The sequence below is a fragment of the Ranitomeya imitator genome, chromosome 4 (genome assembly GCF_032444005.1).
Source record: "Ranitomeya imitator isolate aRanImi1 chromosome 4, aRanImi1.pri, whole genome shotgun sequence".
In the NCBI taxonomy this organism is placed as follows: domain Eukaryota; kingdom Metazoa; phylum Chordata; class Amphibia; order Anura; family Dendrobatidae; genus Ranitomeya; species Ranitomeya imitator.
The window spans coordinates 201493649-201514831 of NC_091285.1; the positions used below are offsets into that span (position 1 = coordinate 201493649).

Consider the following 21183-nt stretch of genomic DNA (forward strand, 5'->3'; position numbering starts at 1 on the left):
CTCTTTTATGACTGTCGGTTGCGCTGTTATGAATGTTGGTTACGCTCTTTTATGATCACTGTCAGTTGCGCTCTGTTATCACTGTTGGTTGCGCTCTTTTATGATGACTGTCGGTTGCGCTTTATTATGATGACTGTTGGTTGCGCTCTTTTATGATCACTGTCAATTGCACTATATTATGATCACTGTTGCTTGCGCTGTTATGATGACTGTTGGTTGCGCCCTTTTATGATCACTGTCAATTGCACTATATTTTGATCACCGTTGGTTGCGCTATTATGATGACTGTTGGTTGCGCACTTTTATGATGTCAGTTGCGCTGTTATGACTGTCGGTTGTGCTCTGTTATCACTGTTGGTTGCGCTCTCTTATAATGACTGTTGGTTGCGCTTTATTATGATGACTGTCGGTTGCACTTTATTATGATCCCTGTTGGTTGCGCTCTTTTATGACTGTCGGTTGCGCTCTTTTATGATCACTGTCAGTTGCACTTTATTATGATGACTGTCGGTTGCGCTCTGTTATGATTGGTTGCGCTCGTTTATGATCACTCTCGGTTGCGCTGTTATCACTGTTGGTTGCGCTCTTTTATGATCACTGTCGGTTGCGCTGTTATCACTGTTGGTTGCGCTCTTTTATGATCACTGTTGGTTGCACTCTTTTATGATCACTGTCGGTTGCGCTGTTATCACTGTTGGTTGCGCTCTTTTATGATCACTGTTGGTTGCGCTGTTATCACTGTTGGTTGCGCTCTTTTATGATCACTGTTGGTTGCGCTCTTTTATGATCACTGTCGGTTGCGCTGTTATCACTGTTGGTTGCGCTCTTTTATGATCACTGTTGGTTGCGCTGTTATCACTGTTGGTTGCGCTCTTTTATGATCACTGTTGGTTGCGCTGTTATCACTGTCGGTTCCACTGTTATGACTGTCGGTTGCGCTCTGTTATGATTGGTTGTGCTCGTTTATGATCACTGTTGGTTGCGCTGTTATCACTGTCGGTTGCGCTCTTTTATGATCACTGTTGGTTGCGCTGTTATCACTGTTGGTTCCACTGTTATGACTGTCGGTTGCGCTCTGTTATGATGACTGTCGGTTGCGCTCTGTTATGATTGGTTGTGCTCGTTTATGATCACTCTCGGTTGCGCTGTTATCACTGTTGGTTGCGCTCTTTTATGATCACTCTCGGTTGCGCTGTTATCACTGTCGGTTGCGCTCTTTTATGATCACTGTCAGTTGCGCTGTTATCACTGTCGGTTCCACTGTTATGACTGTCGGTTGCGCTCTGTTATGATGACTGTCGGTTGCTTGTCTCCCAACGAATCTCTGCCCACTGTTCAAAAACGTCACTGCTGTGGACAGGACTGGTGACAGACGGGAAAAGCCACATTCTGGCAAACCTGAACAATCAGCGCTGAGTGTAAATATTTATATTACAAAAAGCCACAAAAAAAATGTCATGAGTTGATTTTTTTGAGCATCTCACTGTAGCCACCTCAGCACTCAAGGGATTAGGCCGGAGTTGTTAAAATGAGGTCCTCAAAAAATCAACTCCGATCTAGACGCAACCGTAACTCAGCGCCACCACTTCCGTCACACACAGCACAGTACACACAGCCGACAGCCGAGCCCACTAGGCCCAGGGCGGACAATCCAGCGCCGACGTCATCGCTCCACGCGTCTGTCTGAGTGTGCGCAGTATCGGCGCTCGGTTACTCAGGTCTGGTTCCGGGAGTTGGTATCAGCGGCTGGCTGTGTTACACGTGACTTGGTGGCAGGGACTGGCGAGGGTGGCTGAGGGATGCTGCCCGTCCTGCCATGCTGCTCAACTCCGTGCTGAAACTCCTGCAGAGACAGACCTACACCTGCCTGTCCCACAGGTATGGCCTCTACCTCTGCTTTGGGGGCATGGTGCTGATGATCGTCTCGGCTCTGCAGTTTGGAGAGGTGGGTAACCCTTTCCTTGACAGCTGTGTGTGTATATGCGTGTGTGTGTATATATATATATATATATATATATATATATATATATATATATATATGTGTGTCTGTCTGTCGTCTTGTAAACTTGCAGTATGTGTATAATATATATATATCACAGCTAAAATGAGTTCATACAGTATGTTGCTGTCCCCAGTACTTGCAGATAATATATATATATATATATATATATATATATATATATATATATATATATATACATTATATTTGGGTGGAGGTGTTGTGAGCAGCTCCTGCTGTGTGATCTCATTTCTTGCGGTCCGTCTCGTCCTTTCCGCCGCCGATGCCACTTGCTGTTGACCTGTGCTCCATTTGCTGAATATTGCGTTTCTTTGCTCGGGATGACTACCGACCACCTTTAGATGTTTTTCTCTGCAGTTGAGTAGGTCTGACCCCATTTTAGTGTTTCTGCAATGATCTGCCATATGGAGCAGCGCGAGATGATGATTTCTGGCCGGTTCTCACGGGAAAGTAGTCTTTATTGTTTCCTGTTCGGTGGGAAATTCAGCAGAAGCGGCAGATTTATTAGGGGCTTTATCCTGATCTGTTGTCATCGTGAGCCTCCGTGGATGACGGGCGCTGGATCCTCATTTTCAGTGCAGGGATGGGGCTTTTATTCCTTTGGTTCACCCACCGATCCTCCGGAGGTGCAAGGATATCTAGGGCGTCCACCCCTGATTATTGTGTGGTATTGTCGTGTTCAGCGTGAGGTTCTCCTGCTGTCTTACAACGGCCATTGGTGCAGCCTGTATTCTGTATGTGGCAGCTAGCAGAAAGGGTGTTCTGTAGTCTGTGCGTATAGGGAGCATCATTGCATGATTGCGTCAGTATATATCCAACCTAAGACTCCGACACATCATACCCAATGGCACTTTTTTTTCTTTTGCTGACAGATTGTCGGCAAAAATAATATGAATGTCAATGCAAGCTTGAGTTTGGTCTGATTTGCATACCAAACATTGACTGTGATGTTAATGGACAACACATGGATGCCAATAAGGGCTGGGAGTCAGAGTCATAGTTGAGTTGAAAGTGGTATGAAATGGACCAACTCCTGAGGGTACGTCCCCACGGTCAGTGAATGCTGCGTCCAGATGTTACAGCACAGTGGATGGGATTTCAAGAAATCCCATGCCCACTATGCGTGCACCGACGCCAGGGGATCACCCACAAAGACAGACATGCCGCGCATTTTCCCTGACCGCAGCATCTGTATTTATCTTGTGGATACGCAAGTCTCCGTAAGATAAATATCACAGTCAAATGTATTGGGCGCGTTGTTTCCGCACGTTCAGTGATCACATGCAGATTCACCTGTGAAGCGCTTTGGAAGTAGCGAACATGTGCTGCATCCAAAGCGCTGCCTAGTACTAAACCTGTGCACACGGCCTAAGATACAGTTGTGGCCAAAAGTATTGACATCCCTGCAATTCTGTCAGATAATAGTCAGTGTCTTACTGAAAATGATTGCAATCACAAATTATGTTATTATCTTCATTTAATTTGTCTTAAATGAGAAAGCACAAAAGAGAATGAAGCAAAAAGCAAAACATTGATCATTTCACACAAAACTCCAAAAATGGGCCAGACAAAAGTATTGGCACCCTCAGCCTAAGGCTGCCGTCACACTAGCAGTATTTGGTCAGTATTTTACATCAGTATTTGTAAGCCAAAACCAGGAATGGGTGATAAATGCAGAAGTGGTGCATATGTTTCTTTTATACTTTTCCCCTAATTGTTCCACTCCTGGTTTTGGCTTACAAATACTGATGTAAAATACTGACCAAATACTGATAGTGTGACGGCAGCCTAATACTTGGTTGCACAACCTTTAGCCAAAATAACTGTGACCAACCGCTTCCTGTAACCATCAATGAGTTTCTTACAATGCTCTGCTGGAATTTTAGAGCATTCTTCTTTGGCAAACTGCTCCAGGTCCCTTATATTTTGAAGTGTGACTTCTCCAAACTGCCATTTGTAGATCTCTCCACAGGTGATCTATGGGATTCAGACTCATTGCTGGCCACCTTAGAAGTCTCCAGTGCTTTCTCTCAAACCATTTTCTAGTGCTTTTTGAAGTGTGTTTTGGGTCATTGTCCTGCTGAAAGACCCATGACCTCTGAGGGACACCCAGCTTTCTCATACTAGGCCCTACATTATGCTGCAAAATTTGTTGGTAGTCTTCAGACTTCATAATGCCATGCACACGGTCAAGCAGTCCAGTTCCAGAGGCAGCAAAGCAACCCCAAAACATCAGGGAACCTCCGCCATGTTTGACTGTAGGGACCGTGTTCTTTTCTTTGAATGCCTCTTTTTTTCTCCTGTAAACTCTATGTTGATGCCTTTGTCCAAAAAGCTCTACTTTTGTCTCATCTGACCAGAGAACATTCTTCCAAAACGATTTAGGCTTTTTCAGGTAAGTTTTGGCAAACTCCAGCCTGGCTTTTTTATGTCTCGGGGTAAGAAGTGGGGTCTTCCTGGGTCTCCTACCATACAGTCCCTTTTTATTCAGACGCCGACGGATAGTACGGGTTGAAACTGTTGTACCCTCGGACTGCAGAGCAGCTTGAACTTGTTTGGATGTTAGTCGAGGTTCTTTATCCAACATCGGCACAATCTTGCGTTGAAATCTCTTGTCAATTTTTCTTTTGCCGTCCACATCTAGGGAGGTTAGCCACAGTGCCATGGGCTTTAAACTTCGTGATGACACTGCGCACGGTAGACACAGGAACATTCAGGTCTTTGGAGATGGACTTGTAGCCTTGAGATTGCTCATGCTTCTTCACAATTTGGTTTCTCAAGTCCTCAGACAGTTCTTTGGTCTTCTTTCTTTTCTCCATGCTCAATGTGGTACACACAAGGACACAGGACAGAGGTTGAGTCAACTTTAATCCATGTCAACTGGCTGCAAGTGTGATTTAGTTATTGCCAACACCTGTTAGGTGCCACAGGTAAGTTACAGGTGCTGTTAATTACACAAATTAGAGAAGCATCACATGATTTTTCGAACAGTGCCAATACTTTTGTCCACCCCTTTTTTATGTTTGGTGTGGAATTATATCCAATTTGGCTTTAGGACAATTCTTTTTGTGTTTTTTCATTTAAGACAAATTAAATGAAGATAATAATATCAAAGAATTTGTGGTTGCAATCACTTTCAGGAAGAAACTGAGCATTATCTGACAGAATTGCAGGGGTGTCAATGATTTTGGCCACAGCTGTATATAATAAATTGGGTGCAGTAGTTCAGTTAAGGATGTTCTGTAAATGTTTTCATATTTGGGAAAGTTATGAAATGTCCTATCAATGTCTGTTCTGTTCCTGATATAAGGATTTCGGCTTTTAGTGGAGTTGAATGTGTGCTGTACTTTATATACAGTGGGGCAAAAAAGTATTTAGTCAGTCAGCAATAGTGCAAGTTCCACCACTTAAAAAGATGAGAGGCGTCTGTAATTTACATCATAGGTAGACCTCAACTATGGGAGACAAACTGAGAAAAAAAAATCCAGAAAATCACATTGTCTGTTTTTTTAACATTTTATTTGCATATTATGGTGGAAAATAAGTATTTGGTCAGAAACAAACAATCAAGATTTCTGGCTCTCACAGACCTGTAACTTCTTCTTTAAGAGTCTCCTCTTTCCTCCACTCATTACCTGTAGTAATGGCACCTGTTTAAACTTGTTATCAGTATAAAAAGACACCTGTGCACACCCTCAAACAGTCTGACTCCAAACTCCAATATGGTGAAGACCAAAGAGCTGTCAAAGGACACCAGAAACAAAATTGTAGCCCTGCACCAGGCTGGGAAGACTGAATCTGCAAGAGCCAACCAGCTTGGAGTGAAGAAATCAACAGTGGGAGCAATAATTAGAAAATGGAAGACATACAAGACCACTGATAATCTCCCTCGATCTGGGGCTCCACGCAAAATCCCACCCCGTGGGGTCAGAATGATCACAAGAACGGTGAGCAAAAATCCCAGAACCACGCGGGGGGACCTAGTGAATGAACTGCAGAGAGCTGGGACCAATGTAACAAGGCCTACCATAAGTAACACACTACGCCACCATGGACTCAGATCCTGCAGTGCCAGACGTGTCCCACTGCTTAAGCCAGTACATGTCCGGGCCCGTCTGAAGTTTGCTAGAGAGCATTTGGATGATCCAGAGGAGTTTTGGGAGAATGTCCTATGGTCTGATGAAACCAAACTGGAACTGTTTGGTAGAAACACAACTTGTTGTGTTTGGAGGAAAAAGAATACTGAGTTGCATCCATCAAACACCATACCTACTGTAAAGCATGGTGGTGGAAACATCATGCTTTGGGGCTGCTTCTCTGCAAAGGGGCCAGGACGACTGATCCGGGTACATGATAGAATGAATTGGGCCATGTATCGTGAGATTTTGAGTGCAAACCTCCTTCCATCAGCAAGGGCATTGAAGATGAAACGTGGCTGGGTCTTTCAACATGACAATGATCCAAAGCACACCGCCAGGGCAACGAAGGAGTGGCTTCATAAGAAGCATTTCAAGGTCCTGGAGTGGCCTAGCCAGTCTCCAGATCTCAACCCTATAGAAAACCTTTGGAGGGAGTTGAAAGTCCGTGTTGCCAAGCGAAAAGCCAAAAACATCACTGCTCTAGAGGAGATCTGCATGGAGGAATGGGCCAACATACCAACAACAGTGTGTGGCAACCTTGTGAAGACTTACAGAAAACGTTTGACCTCTGTCATTGCCAACAAAGGATATATTACAAAGTATTGAGATGAAATTTTGTTTCTGACCAAATACTTATTTTCCACCATAATATGCAAATAAAATGTTAAAAAACAGACAATGTGATTTTCTGGATTTTTTCTTCTCAGTTTGTCTCCCATAGTTGAGGTCTACCTATGATGTAAATTACAGACGCCTCTCATCTTTTTAAGTGGTGGAACTTGCACTATTGCTGACTGACTAAATACTTTTTTGCCCCACTGTACATGTTCAGTAGTGAGGCTGGGCTATGGAGTCAGGTGAGATGAATCTGTGCTGCACTTTATATACATGTTCAGTAGTGAGGCTGGGCTATGGAGTCAGGTGAGATGAATCTGTGCTGCACTTTATATACATGTTCAGTAGTGAGGCTGGGCTATGGAGTCAGGTGAGATGAATCTGTGCTGCACTTTATATACATGTTCAGTAGTGAGGCTGGGCTATGGAGTCAGGTGAGATGAATCTGTGCTGCACTTTATATACATGTTCAGTAGTGAGGCTGGGCTATGGAGTCAGGTGAGATGAATCTGTGCTGCACTTTATATACATGTTCAGTAGTGAGGCTGGGCTATGGAGTCAGGTGAGATGAATCTGTGCTGCACTTTATATACATGTTCAGTAGTGAGGCTGGGCTATGGAGTCAGGTGAGATGAATCTGTGCTGCACTTTATATACATGTTCAGTAGTGAGGCTGGGCTATGGAGTCAGGTGAGATGAATCTGTGCTGCACTTTATGTACATGTTCAGTAGTGAGGCTGGGCTATGGAGTCAGGTGAGATGAATCTGTGCTGCACTTTATGTACATGCTCAGTAGTGAGGCTGGGCTATGGAGTCAGGTGAGATGAATCTGTGCTGCACTTTATGTACATGTTCAGTAGTGAGGCTGGGCTATGGAGTCAGGTGAGATGAATCTGTGCTGCACTTTATATACATGTTCAGTAGTGAGGCTGGGCTATGGAGTCAGGTGAGATGAATCTGTGCTGCACTTTATATACATGTTCAGTAGTGAGGCTGGGCTATGGAGTCAGGTGAGATGAATCTGTGCTGCACTTTATATACATGTTCAGTAGTGAGGCTGGGCTATGGAGTCAGGTGAGATGAATCTGTGCTGCACTTTATGTACATGTTCAGTAGTGAGGCTGGGCTATGGAGTCAGGTGAGATGAATCTGTGCTGCACTTTATGTACATGCTCAGTAGTGAGACCATTCTGTGGAGTTGGAGCTGTGGATTCGGAGTCAGGGAAATTGAGGAGTCGGAGTGAGAGGTCTGGCTTACTGACTGCACAGCCCTGGTGCCAATATACACAAACACAATGTGTCAGCATGCTGCAAGTAATCAATACACAAACTTTTTGTAAATGTTAACCCCTTCATGACCTTGGGATTTTTCGTTTTTCCGTGTTCGTTTTTCACTCTCCTCCTTCCCAGAGCCATAACTTTTTTATTTTTCCGTCAATTTGGCCATTTGAGGGCTTATTTTTTGCGGGACGAGTTGTACTTTTGAACGACATCATTGGTTTTAGCATGTCGTGTACTTGAAAACGGGAAAAAAATTCCAAGTGCGGTGAAATTGCAAAAAAAGTGCAGTCCCACACTTGTTTTTTGTTTGGCTTTTTTGCTAGGTTCACTAAATGCTAAAACTGACCTGACATTATGATTCTCCAGGTCATTACGAGTTCATAGACACCTAACATGACTAAGTTATTTTTTACCTAAGTGGTGAAAAAAAATTCCAAACTTTGCTAAAAAAAAAAAAAAAAAAATTGCTCCATTTTCCGATACTCGTAGCGTCTCCATTTTTCATGATCTGGGGTCGGGTGAGGGCTTATTTTTTGCGTGCCGAGATGACGTTTTTAATGATAGCATGTTGGTGCAGATACGTTCTTTTCATCGCCCGTTATTGCATTTTAATGCAATGTCGCGGCGACCAAAAAAACGTAATTCTGGCATTTCGAATTTTTTTCTCGCTACGCTGTTTAGCGATCAGGTTAATGCTTTTTTTTAATTGGGCGATTCTGAACGCGGCGACACCAAATATGTGTAGATTTGATTTTTTTTTTTATTGATTTATTTTGATTGGGGCGAAAGGGGGGTGATTTAAACTTTTATATATTTTTTTTTTTTCACATTTTTTTTTACTTTTTTTTTTTTTTTTTACTTTTGCCATGCTTCAATAGCCTCCATGGGAGGCTAGAAGCAGGCACAGCACGATCGGCTCTGCTACATAGCAGCGATCTGCTGTTCTTTGCTATGTAGCAGAAAATCAGGTGTGCTGTGAGCACCGACCACAGGGTGGCGCTCACAGCTGCCGGCGATCAGTAACCATAGAGGTCTCAAGGACCTCTATGGTTACAATACTGAAGCATCGCCGACCCCCGATCATGTGACGGGGGTCGGAGATGCCGTCATTTCCGACCGCCCGGTTGGATGCGGTAGTTAAATGCCGCTGTCTGCGTTTGACATCAAAGCGGGGTTTCTGACCTCGGACGTAGGTCAGAAAGGGGTTAAAAACACAAGGTACTTAACATTTTTTGATCAAAAAGCGCAAACGTAACCCTCTAAAAACAGTAATATTTTATTTATATTCATTAAGAAAAACACCATTACTTGTGTAATGTGGATGAAAAAATTACAAGAGAAGGATCACCGTGTTATTAGTAATATTGACAGAAGTCCTTCACTTTAAACAATACAGCTGAACAACAATATTCCTATAATTCCCTATTCTTTGCCTCAACTGACACTGCCTATCACGGAGGTTGTCATTCTTGTATAGGTGGATAGGCGCCCCCGCTTGTCGGCGGCCGTTTCTCACTCTTCTTATGCCCTGATATCGGTAGGTAAAACAGAGAACAGGTAACAAATCTAATACAGAGACCTTTCTCACAATAAATCATCAAACAAGACTTGGCGTTGGTTGTGGAAACTGCCTCAGCGCGTTTCGCCGTCTATTCGGTTCATCAGGAGGCTCGATATATGGATGGTATGTACAATAGCTGCAGGTCCATGATCAACAGTCACAGGCTAAGATGGACCATTTAGCTTTATTGTTGAAGGTGAAGGACTCCTGTCGATATTATTAATACATCCAAAAAGAAAACAGGAGAAAGCTATAGCCTTAAAATAATTAACATACTTTATTTCAGACAATTAGTAAACAAAAGAAATAATTCAGATTAAAATAACTAAGCGGAAACAAGGTGCAACTGATATAATCGAACCAGGCTAAGGACAGGCAATGCAAAGGGTCATCAGATATCAAGTATCAAGTATCAAATATGTAAAGTGCGAAGTGCAGATGAAAGCGAGACAATGCTGCTGTTAGCTAGAAAAAATGTTGATGTGCCTCGGTGCACAAATATCAAGCACCAAAAAGGGGCTGGCAATGGATGGACTACAACGCTACACCTAAGTGGAAGTAATCTATGCAGTAGAGTGCGGCCTAAGCTAGGCTCCAGGAGGGTGAGCAGGTCCGAATATAACAAGCATAGGAGATGGCCCTAATATAAATGAAGCACAGTGGCAGAGACATTACCTGTAGCCGTGGAACGATTCCCCGACGCGCGTTTCGCATGTAGCTTTTTCTAGGGGTGAGGTGCGGCGATAGCGTGTGTGCAGCTTTTATCATAAGCGGACAGGATGGGCAGCGGCTGAGGCGGCGCTCCCGCCGGGGGAATCCGCCGACGTCACTGGGCCTCGGCGTCACGTGGCAACGGCGCACCTCCCCGCTCGACGCGTCAGAGCGTGGAGGCGGCACCGCGCCACAAGAGACGCGTTGCCCCAGCAACGCCAGAGCAAGAAGCCCAGCGGGAGCGCACACCGCTGCAAGAGCGGCTTAGGACCATAAGGAGATGTGCGCAGCGGACAGCGATCATGGGGTTGGAAAGGAAATAATGCTGCCTAATGTGCAAAGTTCTGTCAACGGAGGCCAGATAAAGTGGGTGGATTAAGAGTCCACGGGTGGGCCTATGATAGGTTTAAAGTGCATGATATCAAAAGGGAAGGGGTGACGTGGGTGGGACGTGTGTATCTTGAGGGAGGCAGACCTATAAATAAAGAACTGCAAAGGGACACTAGATGAGGTGTAAGGTATAGGGAAGATATTATTAATAATAACAACACGGTAATCCTTCTTCCTTTGTTACCATTTGCATGTTATTTTTTCGTTTACATTACATGTCTTTTTTTTAATGAATATAAATAAAATATTACTGTTTTTAGAGGGTTTCAATTTTATTCTAGTCAAAAAGCACAAAAGCCATGCAACCACATCAAGGTGTGCCTAAATACGGATGGACCCTTTTGCCAAACCAGGCCTCATCTGAATGGGGAGTGAAAGAAATCCAGGCACAGCTCACAATTTACATCTTGAGAAGGAATGATGGGGTGGATAAGGGTGCCGTCTGTTTGGAACATGGACATACAGTGGGGCAAAAAAGTATTTAGTCAGTCAGCAATAGTGCAAGTTCCACCACTTAAAAAGATGAGAGGCGTCTGTAATTTACATCATAGGTAGACCGCAACTATGGGAGACAAACTGAGAAAAAAAAATCCAGAAAATCACTGTCTGTTTTTTTTAACATTTTATTTGCATATTATGGTGGAAAATAAGTATTTGGTCAGAAACAAAATTTCATCTCAATACTTTGTAATATATCCTTTGTTGGCAATGACAGAGGTCAAACGTTTTCTGTAAGTCTTCACAAGGTTGCCACACACTGTTGTTGGTATGTTGGCCCATTCCTCCATGCAGATCTCCTCTAGAGCAGTGATGTTTTTGGCTTTTCGCTTGGCAACACGGACTTTCAACTCCCTCCAAAGGTTTTCTATAGGGTTGAGATCTGGAGACTGGCTAGGCCACTCCAGGACCTTGAAATGCTTCTTACGAAGCCACTCCTTCGTTGCCCTGGCGGTGTGCTTTGGATCATTGTCATGTTGAAAGACCCAGCCACGTTTCATCTTCAATGCCCTTGCTGATGGAAGGAGGTTTGCACTCAAAATCTCACGATACATGGCCCAATTCATTCTTTCATGTACCCGGATCAGTCGTCCTGGCCCCTTTGCAGAGAAACAGCCCCAAAGCATGATGTTTCCACCACCATGCTTTACAGTAGGTATGGTGTTTGATGGATGCAACTCTGTATTCTTTTTCCTCCAAACACAACAAGTTGTGTTTCTACCAAACAGTTCCAGTTTGGTTTCATCAGACCATAGGACATTCTCCCAAAACTCCTCTGGATCATCCAAATGCTCTCTAGCAAACTTCAGACGGGCCCGGACATGTACTGGCTTAAGCAGTGGGAAACGTCTGGCACTGCAGGATCTGAGTCCATGGTGGCGTAGTGTGTTACTTATGGTAGGCCTTGTTACATTGGTCCCAGCTCTCTGCAGTTCATTCACTAGGTCCCCCCGCGTGGTTCTGGGATTTTTGCTCACCGTTCTTGTGATCATTCTGACCCCACGGGGTGGGATTTTGCGTGGAGCCCCAGATCGAGGGAGATTATCAGTGGTCTTGTATGTCTTCCATTTTCTAATTATTGCTCCCACTGTTGATTTCTTCACTCCAAGCTGGTTGGCTATTGCAGATTCAGTCTTCCCAACCTGGTGCAGGGCTACAATTTTGTTTCTGGTGTCCTTTGACAGCTCTTTGGTCTTCACCATAGTGGAGTTTGGAGTCAGACTGTTTGAGGGTGTGCACAGGTGTCTTTTTATACTGATAACAAGTTTAAACAGGTGCCATTACTACAGGTAATGAGTGGAGGAAAGAGGAAACTCTTAAAGAAGAAGTTACAGGTCTGTGAGAGCCAGAAATCTTGATTGTTTGTTTCTGACCAAATACTTATTTTCCACCATAAAATGCAAAAAAAATGTTAAAAAAACAGACAATGTGATTTTCTGGATTTTTTTTTCTCAGTTTGTCTCCCATAGTTGAGGTCTACCTATGATGTAAATTACAGACGCCTCTCATCTTTTTAAGTGGTGGAACTTGCACTATTGCTGACTGACTAAATACTTTTTTGCCCCACTGTATGTAATGCTTGTTGCATTTGTGCAGTTAGCTGAACATATAAGCCTGGAAAGAGGAATACTTTAACTTTGCCATAGGCTCTTGTTCGTCAAACAGGGGTTATAGATTGTCCTTTTGGCCTCTGTTTCATCTGTTTTTGTCTTTCTACTATTTATACAACAAATGGCATTGTCCTGTACAGAGAGCCCTCTTTAGAAGAGATAGAACGAGTGGCATACTTCCTTTTTCTCCCCACCACATCCATGTAGACTATAGGCACCGTCCGACATAAATGTTGGGCTGTGGCCGCTAACTCCTTGTGCATTAGCTGTACACAGTGATACAAATGTTTCTGCTTTTTCCATTGTTTTTGGAAGATTTTTTGTTTTAAGGGGGCTGTGCCTTGGAAAAAAAAAATCCTGCATCCAGGGAGATCTTGATATAAACATCCAACTTTATTTACCGTAAATCATGTTAAAATCCACATGGAGCCAGTGTGTATGGTCTAGTCGAAATGTTTTGGATGGTATCAGTAATGAATGAAACATGTCGGCTAGACCAAACACGAGCTCCTTGGATGCTGGATTATCTGTTTTTTTTCAGTTTGTCATCTTTATCTCAGGTTTTCCATGCATGAGAGGAACTCTCCTGTCAAGTTTTATCCAGAGAAGAGGCCTTTGCCACCCAATAATCACTTTATACTACTTAAAGGGAACTTGTCAGTAGGATTGTGCTCAGTAACCACAGTGTTATGTCGGCGCTGTTATACTGATTACAATGATACCTTGGTTGATGAAATCCGTCTTGTGGTTGTTCTTTAACCTGAAGTTTCAGTTAATGATATGCCCGTGCTTCGGGGTGGCCTGTGAGGGGTCTTCATATGGTGCTCGGATTAGGTATTTATCTGTATGGCTTCTGACTGATCCCTCACTGACCTTCCCCCTAGTTTACATAATGAGTATATGTACATACTGGAGAAAAAAAAGAAAAACCCTTCTGCAGGGAGGCTGACAAGTTCCCTTTAAGCAGGCCATACACATATTTGAAAACTTGTCTGGACCACCAATATTGATGAAATTAATTAACAAAGATGTGTAGGAAGTCATAATGACTGTCTGCCATTGGCAGATGTTAGCTGATAGAGGTGTATAGGTTTTGACTTGCCCAGTTTTTTGTTCCCTCACCTTTTGTGGCTTTTCCCACTCACTCCATTAATTTGAACTAGATATTCTCATCTACATGTACACGTTAGGGTATGTTTCCACAGTATTGGCAGCAGCACATGTTCACTTTGTCCGTTCGCTGCCGGCTTTTGTGCACACGGTGATTCCGCATTTGTTCATTGAACACCGCGCCCAATACATTGGATGGTGATAATTATCTTGCGGAGATGGAGCGTCTCCACAAGATAAATAGACATGCTGCGGTCTTGAAAGACGCGCCGCATGTGAATATACGCAGGGTTGCCAGAGGTGTCCCTGCACACATAGTGGAGATGGGATTTCATAAAATCCCATCCACTATGCTGTAACATCTGGCCGCTGCATATGAACGTAGCATCCAATCCGCAGCGTTTACTGACTGTGGGAACATATCCTAAGTGGATGGACCAGCAGTTTACGCTTTCTGATCACCTGTGATTCCAGCAGCTGGATCAGATCAAATTCAGATTTGACTGCCGCTTAAAAAGTTTAAAGGGACACTGTCACCTGAATTTGGAGGGAACAATCTTCAGCCATGGAGGCGGGGTTTTTGTGTGTTTGATTCACCCTTTCCTTACCCGCTGGCTGCATGCTGGCTGCATGCTGGCTGCAATATTGGATTGAAGTTCATTCTCTGTCCTCCATAGTACACGCCTGTGCAAGGCAAGATTGCACCTTATGCAGGCTTGTACTACGGAGGACAGAGAATGAACTTCAATCCAATATTGCAGCCAGCATGCAGCCAGCAGGTAAGGAAAGGGTGAATCAAAAACACAAAAACCCCGCCTCCATGGCTGAAGATTGTTCCCTCCAAATTCAGGTGACAGTGTCCCTTTAACCAAAGTTACAGGAAAGAAATATATCTTGGTACCATGTTAGCCAGTAGATAGAAAAATATTTAGAATTGAGAGTCCTCAGTGGATGATACCTTTTAATGGCTAACTGAAAAGATGGTAATAAATTGCAAGCTTTGGAGACTACGCAGGTCTCTTCATCAGGCAGAGACTTGTCTTTGCCTGATGAAGAGACCTGAGTAGTCTCCAAAGCTTGCAATTTGTTACCATCTTTTCAGTTAGCCATTAAAAGGTATCAACCACTGAGGACTCTCAATTCTAAATATTTTTCTAACCAAAGTTACAATTTCTAAAAATGCAGAAAGGAAAAATGTGGCCCTAAGCGAATGCATGGGCAAAGTGCTCCATGACTGGGTTTGTAGGGCAAGCAGGGGTTAAAATGAATATGGTTTGAAGCGCGGGCTCAGAGGGTTCAAAAATTTAGAGGGGTTGGACGTAAAGGTGGGGGTGTTTACAGTTGAATAAGGTTTATCTGTCTGAGAAAGGATTGGGGCTATCAATCGGCACGAGGCACCAAGAGCAATGGTCCCGCCCTCCCGCCCTTTAATTTAGGGGTGCAAGTTTGCTAAAATTATCAAAATGTTGGATGATGTTTTCATTGGGTCATATCGGCGAGCGGCGGTGGGGTTTTTTGGAGTTGGTGGCAAAATTGTGGTGGGGGGTTGTACATCAGGTGGATGGTAACCTCCCCTTTATGTTTGGATTTGGGTTAATTGCCTGCCGGATTTTGGGGCTCTACAGGGTGGGGTCCCTGAGAGTCGGTGTTTATGGAAAAGCTTTTCTGGCAACAAAGGTGCTCCGAGCCCGTGGTCGCGGCTGGGGGTAATGCTGGATCTTTCATTATTATTTACTGCTTTCTGCCAGGTTTTGGAGCTCCAATAACCTCCTTACAAAGAACTTATTTATTATAATCTTTGTTAATAAAAGGTCGATTTGGCCAATTTTATCCAAAGAAAAAGGTGTACGAGTGTTCATTTTGGGGGGAAGGGGCGTTCCGTGGGAGCAGAGTTGTTAAATTGTGGGGTTAATGTAGAAAGGAGTCAATTGGAAGAAAGCATCTACAATACCACAGTCATGTAGTGTTTAAAGGTCAGAAATAATATGATGTAGCAACTTTGGGGCCAGAAACACAGCATGCATCACATATTTTGCGCCATCTAAATGGCAGGAACACCGACGGACCATAAACAAGTCAATTTGTTGACCTTGTATGAAGCATCAGCACAGTGTTGTGGCTTCCATCATAAACTGAAGCCACCGCTAAAATGTGAGCAAAGCCTTGGGAAAGAAAATCACTGGTGTTCTCTCCATGTCACATACACGCACAGAGGCAGTATGATTGTAAGGGGCTGTGGGGACGTCTTAAAGGGAACCTGTCACCCCCAAAAAGGTGAGCTAAGCCCACCAGCATCAGGGGCTTATCTACAGCATTCTGGAATGCTGTAGATAAGCCCCTGATGTAACCTGAAAGGTAAGAAAAAAGAGGTTAGATTATACTCACCCTGGGGCGGTCCCAGTTCTGTTCGGGTCCGATGGGCGTCGCGGTCCGGCGCCTCCCATCTTCTTTGGATGATGTCCTCTTGTCTTCACGCTGCGGCTCCGGCGCAGGCGTACTTTGTCTGCCCTGTTGAGGGCAGAGCAAAGTACTGCAGTGTGCAGGTGCCGGGAAAGGTCAGAGAGGCCCGGCACCTGCGCACTCAACAGGGCAGACAAAGTACGCCTGCGTGAGAGCCGCAGCGTGAAGACAAGAAGAGGACGTCATCCTATGAAGATGGGAGGCGCGGGACCGTGACTCCTATCGGACCCGAACAGAACCGGGACCCCCCCCCCCCCCCAGGTGAGTATAATCTAACCTCTTTTTCTCATCTTTCAGGATACATTGGGGGCTTATCTACCTGCCCAAATGACCAGCACTTCTTCTGATTTGCAGGCCTGATGTCATCATTGTCGCGTGACTTATATGTGATGATGTACTGGGCTTGTTAATCAGAAGAGGTACTGTGAATACTGGAAACGAGGAGGAGGCTCACAGGTCTTCCATCCGGCAGTCAGTGATTACTTTTGTGCCTACTGGATCGGGGTCCTGCAAATAGATTTACTCATCTAGCTTGTCTATATTCTCTAAGGTGACCTTACATTTTAGAAGTAGAAAGCTTGCAGTTTATTGCTTATATATTGTGGGGGTTTAGCATCTGGCATTCTTATCAAGCAGCAGTTTTCTTTTGGTCTCTCTTAACATTGTCAGATGGCCAGATAGATACGGTAATCTGTTTATCAGCTTAAAGCAGGCTTGTGATTTGTCAGTATGTATATGAGATCTATCAGAAGTGTTAAACGAAAAAATAAACGGTTTTATTAAAGAGGTTCTGCACGAGTGTAATATTGCTGACTTTGTGGTTATGGATTTTTACACCATTTACATATGGCCAGTGCTGATAACAACAGATCAGTGCCAGGTAATGGGCCCCACTGATCTGATATTGATTAATATCACAGTTCTAGACAAATACATTTTTAAAGTCATATGTCTCTTTTCATCTATCGATTTTTACAGTTACAGACCCAAAGATTGCATACCCATAACACATGAACGATCTCAGTGTTATCTTATGGGAAGAAAATTAACTGCACAGCCGCAAGGGTTTCAGCAGAATGAAAACTTTTGTGATCATCACTTCCAGCTACCGTATTTCCTTCAATGTTCCCCTGTTGAGCGCTAGACAAATATTTTTTTTTTTTCAACCCCCCTACCAGAATTCTGGTACAGATGCCATGATGCACATTTATTAACAGGAATCTGTCAGTAGGATCAACCCTCCTAAGGCCGGGTTCACACTTGTCTACCGGGGCTTTGCGGAGGGCCACGTACTTCCTCCATTAAGCTGCGCCCACTTCCGCACATCTTCCGTTTAGCTTCGCCTATTTCTGCCTATCTTTAACATTGGGTACGCAGGACATGCGGATGTATGCGGATGCGTCGTTTTGATGCTCCCGCCGTCTGCACAAAACTCAACAAGTTGCGTTCCCGTGCGGTCGGTGGGCGCGTCAAAACAACGCATCTGCATACATCTGCTTCAATCCATCAAATCAAATCCTTTATTTCATGATTAAAATTTGCCTAGGTATGATTTGGAGTAAGGTGTGTATTTCGTGGCTGCAGGACGTGAGACCTACGAACCGCCTCCCACCTGCTGTTCTCCACGCTCTTCCTATGGTTAGTCGGCCTGGTGTGACGTCTTTATTGTAGGGTGTCACACACATGGCTATCCATTAGAGGTGCTGGGATGTTGGTACTTACGGACAGTTTGTAGGGCTCCCGTCCAGAAGCCACAAAATACTGACCTGGCTGCTGGACCATGGTTCTGTAAACTTGTTCGCTAATCTCTAGACATTAACTTTGGATTGCTAGCCCATTACAGTCTTATTACATGATATTTATGATACATACTAGGAGATACTATGTGGTCAATAGATTCAAGGCAGAGCACACAATCTTTTATTCTTACATTTTTTCTTTCGAGTTATATATTTATCATTCTAATATACCCATGCTTTAATTGTGCTTTTCCTGAAGGAAAGAGTTGTCTGGTCAGATATTGATGACAGGTTATCAATATCTGATCGGTGGGGGTCTGACGCCCCAACTTTTGCAAGCTCTGGAGGTGACCGGATGTAAGCACATTGAATGGAGCTGCACAGTGTAGTGGCCACTGCTGGGTACTGCAGAACAGCTTCCATTCTTCCAAATTTGATCTTATTTGAAGTACCCAGAAGCAGCCACTTTATACTAAATGTTAGCTACATAGTGCAGCTCCATTCAATGTTATTGCAACTGCCCATCGCCTGAACTTGGAACAGCTAAAAGGTGGGGTGCCAGGTGTCAGACCCCCGACCAATCTGATATTGAAGACATATCCTAATGATAGGTCACCAATTAGTGATAAGTAAATGTGCTCGAATAAGGTATTATCTGAGCATGCTCTTGTGTTATCCAATTATTTTGGGCGTGCTCGAAAAATATGTTTGAGTTCCCGCGGATGCATGTCTCGCGGCTGTTAGACAGGGATTGCTCAACAAGCAGACAATCTCTGCATGTGTTTCGGCTGTCTAAGCTGTGAGACATTCAGCTGCAGGGACTCGAGCATAGTTTTCGAGCACGCCGAAGTCCCTCTGTTAGCACACGGATAATGCCTTATCCAAGCACGTCATCACTATCACCAATATAGCCTGACTGAACAATGTAGCTAATGTATATTCTTAATTGGACATATACTCTGCTGCTGTAATATATGCCAGTTATATAATTAGGAAGTTATACAGTACATGCAGTTACCTAATCTGTTGTGAAAAATATTTCTCCACGTTCAGTTTTGTCATTTCCTACCATTCTGGACATAAGATAGTTACTTGTCCAGCATTAAACTCCTGCTCTTGATGTACCATATGCTAATTTATATATCTGGGTAAAATAACTTGTATTGTCATTTTTGCATATACCGATTATCTGGGACAAGTCTGGCAGGGTGTAACCTTCACAGTTTAGTCCAGGTTCACAGTCCCTAATCGACGGACCTTCTCGAAACTGCAGTCAGCAAAGATGATGATGATGATGTGGGCAATCTCAAGCATTTTAGGTGACTGCAATGTGGAGAATGTTAGTCAGTTTGGGACTGTGAAGCTGGACTAGTCTGTGAAAGCAATACCTTGAGTAGTCCAAGATTATAAGCATATCTGAGTCAGGATGATAAGTTATGATTGTGAAAATGAAATGTTTTTAATTGCATGCCAAGTCAAATCTAGCTTTAGATCATTGTGGGACAGTTTGGAAGTCTTGGGGGGACCTGACAGATGCTTTTCTGGCTCCTCCATTCTTCCGCAGGCTTGTAGAAGAGCCATGTAGGACATTCTGGCTTGGAAATTTATTTTCGAACATCGCCAATGTTGCCCCGTAAAATCTTAACATTGCAAGCAATCTCACGTGTGCAACATTTTTGTTTCAGTTGGTGTTGGAGTGGAGTCGAGATCAGTATCATGTTTTATTTGATACGTATCGGGACAACATTGCTGGAAAGTCATTTCAGAACAGGTAATGTACACTTGAGATAAAAACGCAAATTACCTTTAAAAAAATTAAAATAAAAACCAATACATATTTGTAGAAATTCACAATTAAATATTCATAAATTGTACAATACATGGAAAGAGTAGTGTTCAGTCCTCAGAGTTATCAGCCTCCAAAACTGTGAAACAGTCACATCCAGTTGTATACACAGTGTCTGTTGTTCATGCAATGGTTCTTCTTGTTCTTATTGGAATGGGCACATTGTAGATTAAGACTGAAGGGAGCAAAACCACAAAAGAAGACATTTGGAAATAAGGAATAAAGGAACATTTCACAAACTTTTAGTTTTCTCAAAATATCGCTTTTCACTCAGATAACAGGTTTATACACCCTTTGTAGTCTCTCAAACAGAGTTATCAGGTAGTTACCTGGAATGGCTTCCAAGAAACAGGCATGACTTGTCTGGAGTTCATGTGTGGAATCAACATCCTTCAGAAAGGTTTCGTGACGATCAGCTGTGTTTTCTATAGTCAGTGTTAATACACAGTTCCATACAGTGCAGAACCCTTTTTCAGTATGTTCTAAGCCAGAATATTGCAAGAACCACTCAGCTAAATAAAGAAAAACAGCCCATCATTACTTTAAGACATGAAGGTCAGTCAATTGGGAAGATTGCTAGAACCTAGAAGTCTAAGGGGGAACGTTTCTTCTTATGGAGAGTGCTAAGCTGGCGTAAGGAGACTTATAGGCCATTCAATGCTCCTGTGTGAATTTAAAAATGTAAATATTTTTTTGTTAAAAGAGCATAAGATTTCAACTCTAGGGCCACCTATTGGAAGTAGCAATTCTAAGTCAATCTCGTCCCGTTAACAAACCTTGCTATATATGTCTTAGGATAAGAATTCAAACCAAACCCTCCATTTACAGACTCGTGTTATGAGAAGACCCCGAAACGTGTGTATGCTTATGTAATGTTTGATTTGGTATCCTAAGGCTACTTTCACACTGGCGTTTTTTGCCAGACGTCGCAATGCGTCGTTTATGGCAAAAAACGCATCCTGCAAAGTTGTTTGCAGGATGCGTTTTTGCCCCATAGATTAACATTAGCGACGCATTGCAACGCTTTGCCACACGTCGCAACCATCTTGCGACGGTTGCGCCGTGTTGTGGCAGACCGCCGGGAGCAAAATACGTTACATGTAACGTTTTTTGCTCCTGACGGACCGCTTTTTCCGACCGCGCATGCGTGGCCGGAACTCCGCCCCCACCTCCCCGCACCTCACAATAGGGCAGCGGATGCGC

At 43.6% G+C, this 21183-nt stretch overlaps 1 protein-coding gene across 2 annotated transcripts in view; it reads left to right on the forward strand.

Moving 5' to 3' along the window:
* The first annotated feature begins 1689 nt into the window (after nucleotides 1-1689).
* Nucleotides 1690-21183, forward strand: part of GNPTAB (N-acetylglucosamine-1-phosphate transferase subunits alpha and beta) — a 106851-nt gene continuing 87357 nt past the window's right edge. For both annotated transcript variants that reach the window (XM_069764278.1, XM_069764277.1), the window contains exons 1-2: nucleotides 1690-1945; nucleotides 19820-19905. In XM_069764278.1, coding sequence (XP_069620379.1) covers nucleotides 1817-1945; nucleotides 19820-19905 — 215 coding nt within the window. In that variant the 5' untranslated portion in view covers nucleotides 1690-1816. The remainder of the gene's footprint in view (nucleotides 1946-19819; nucleotides 19906-21183) is intronic.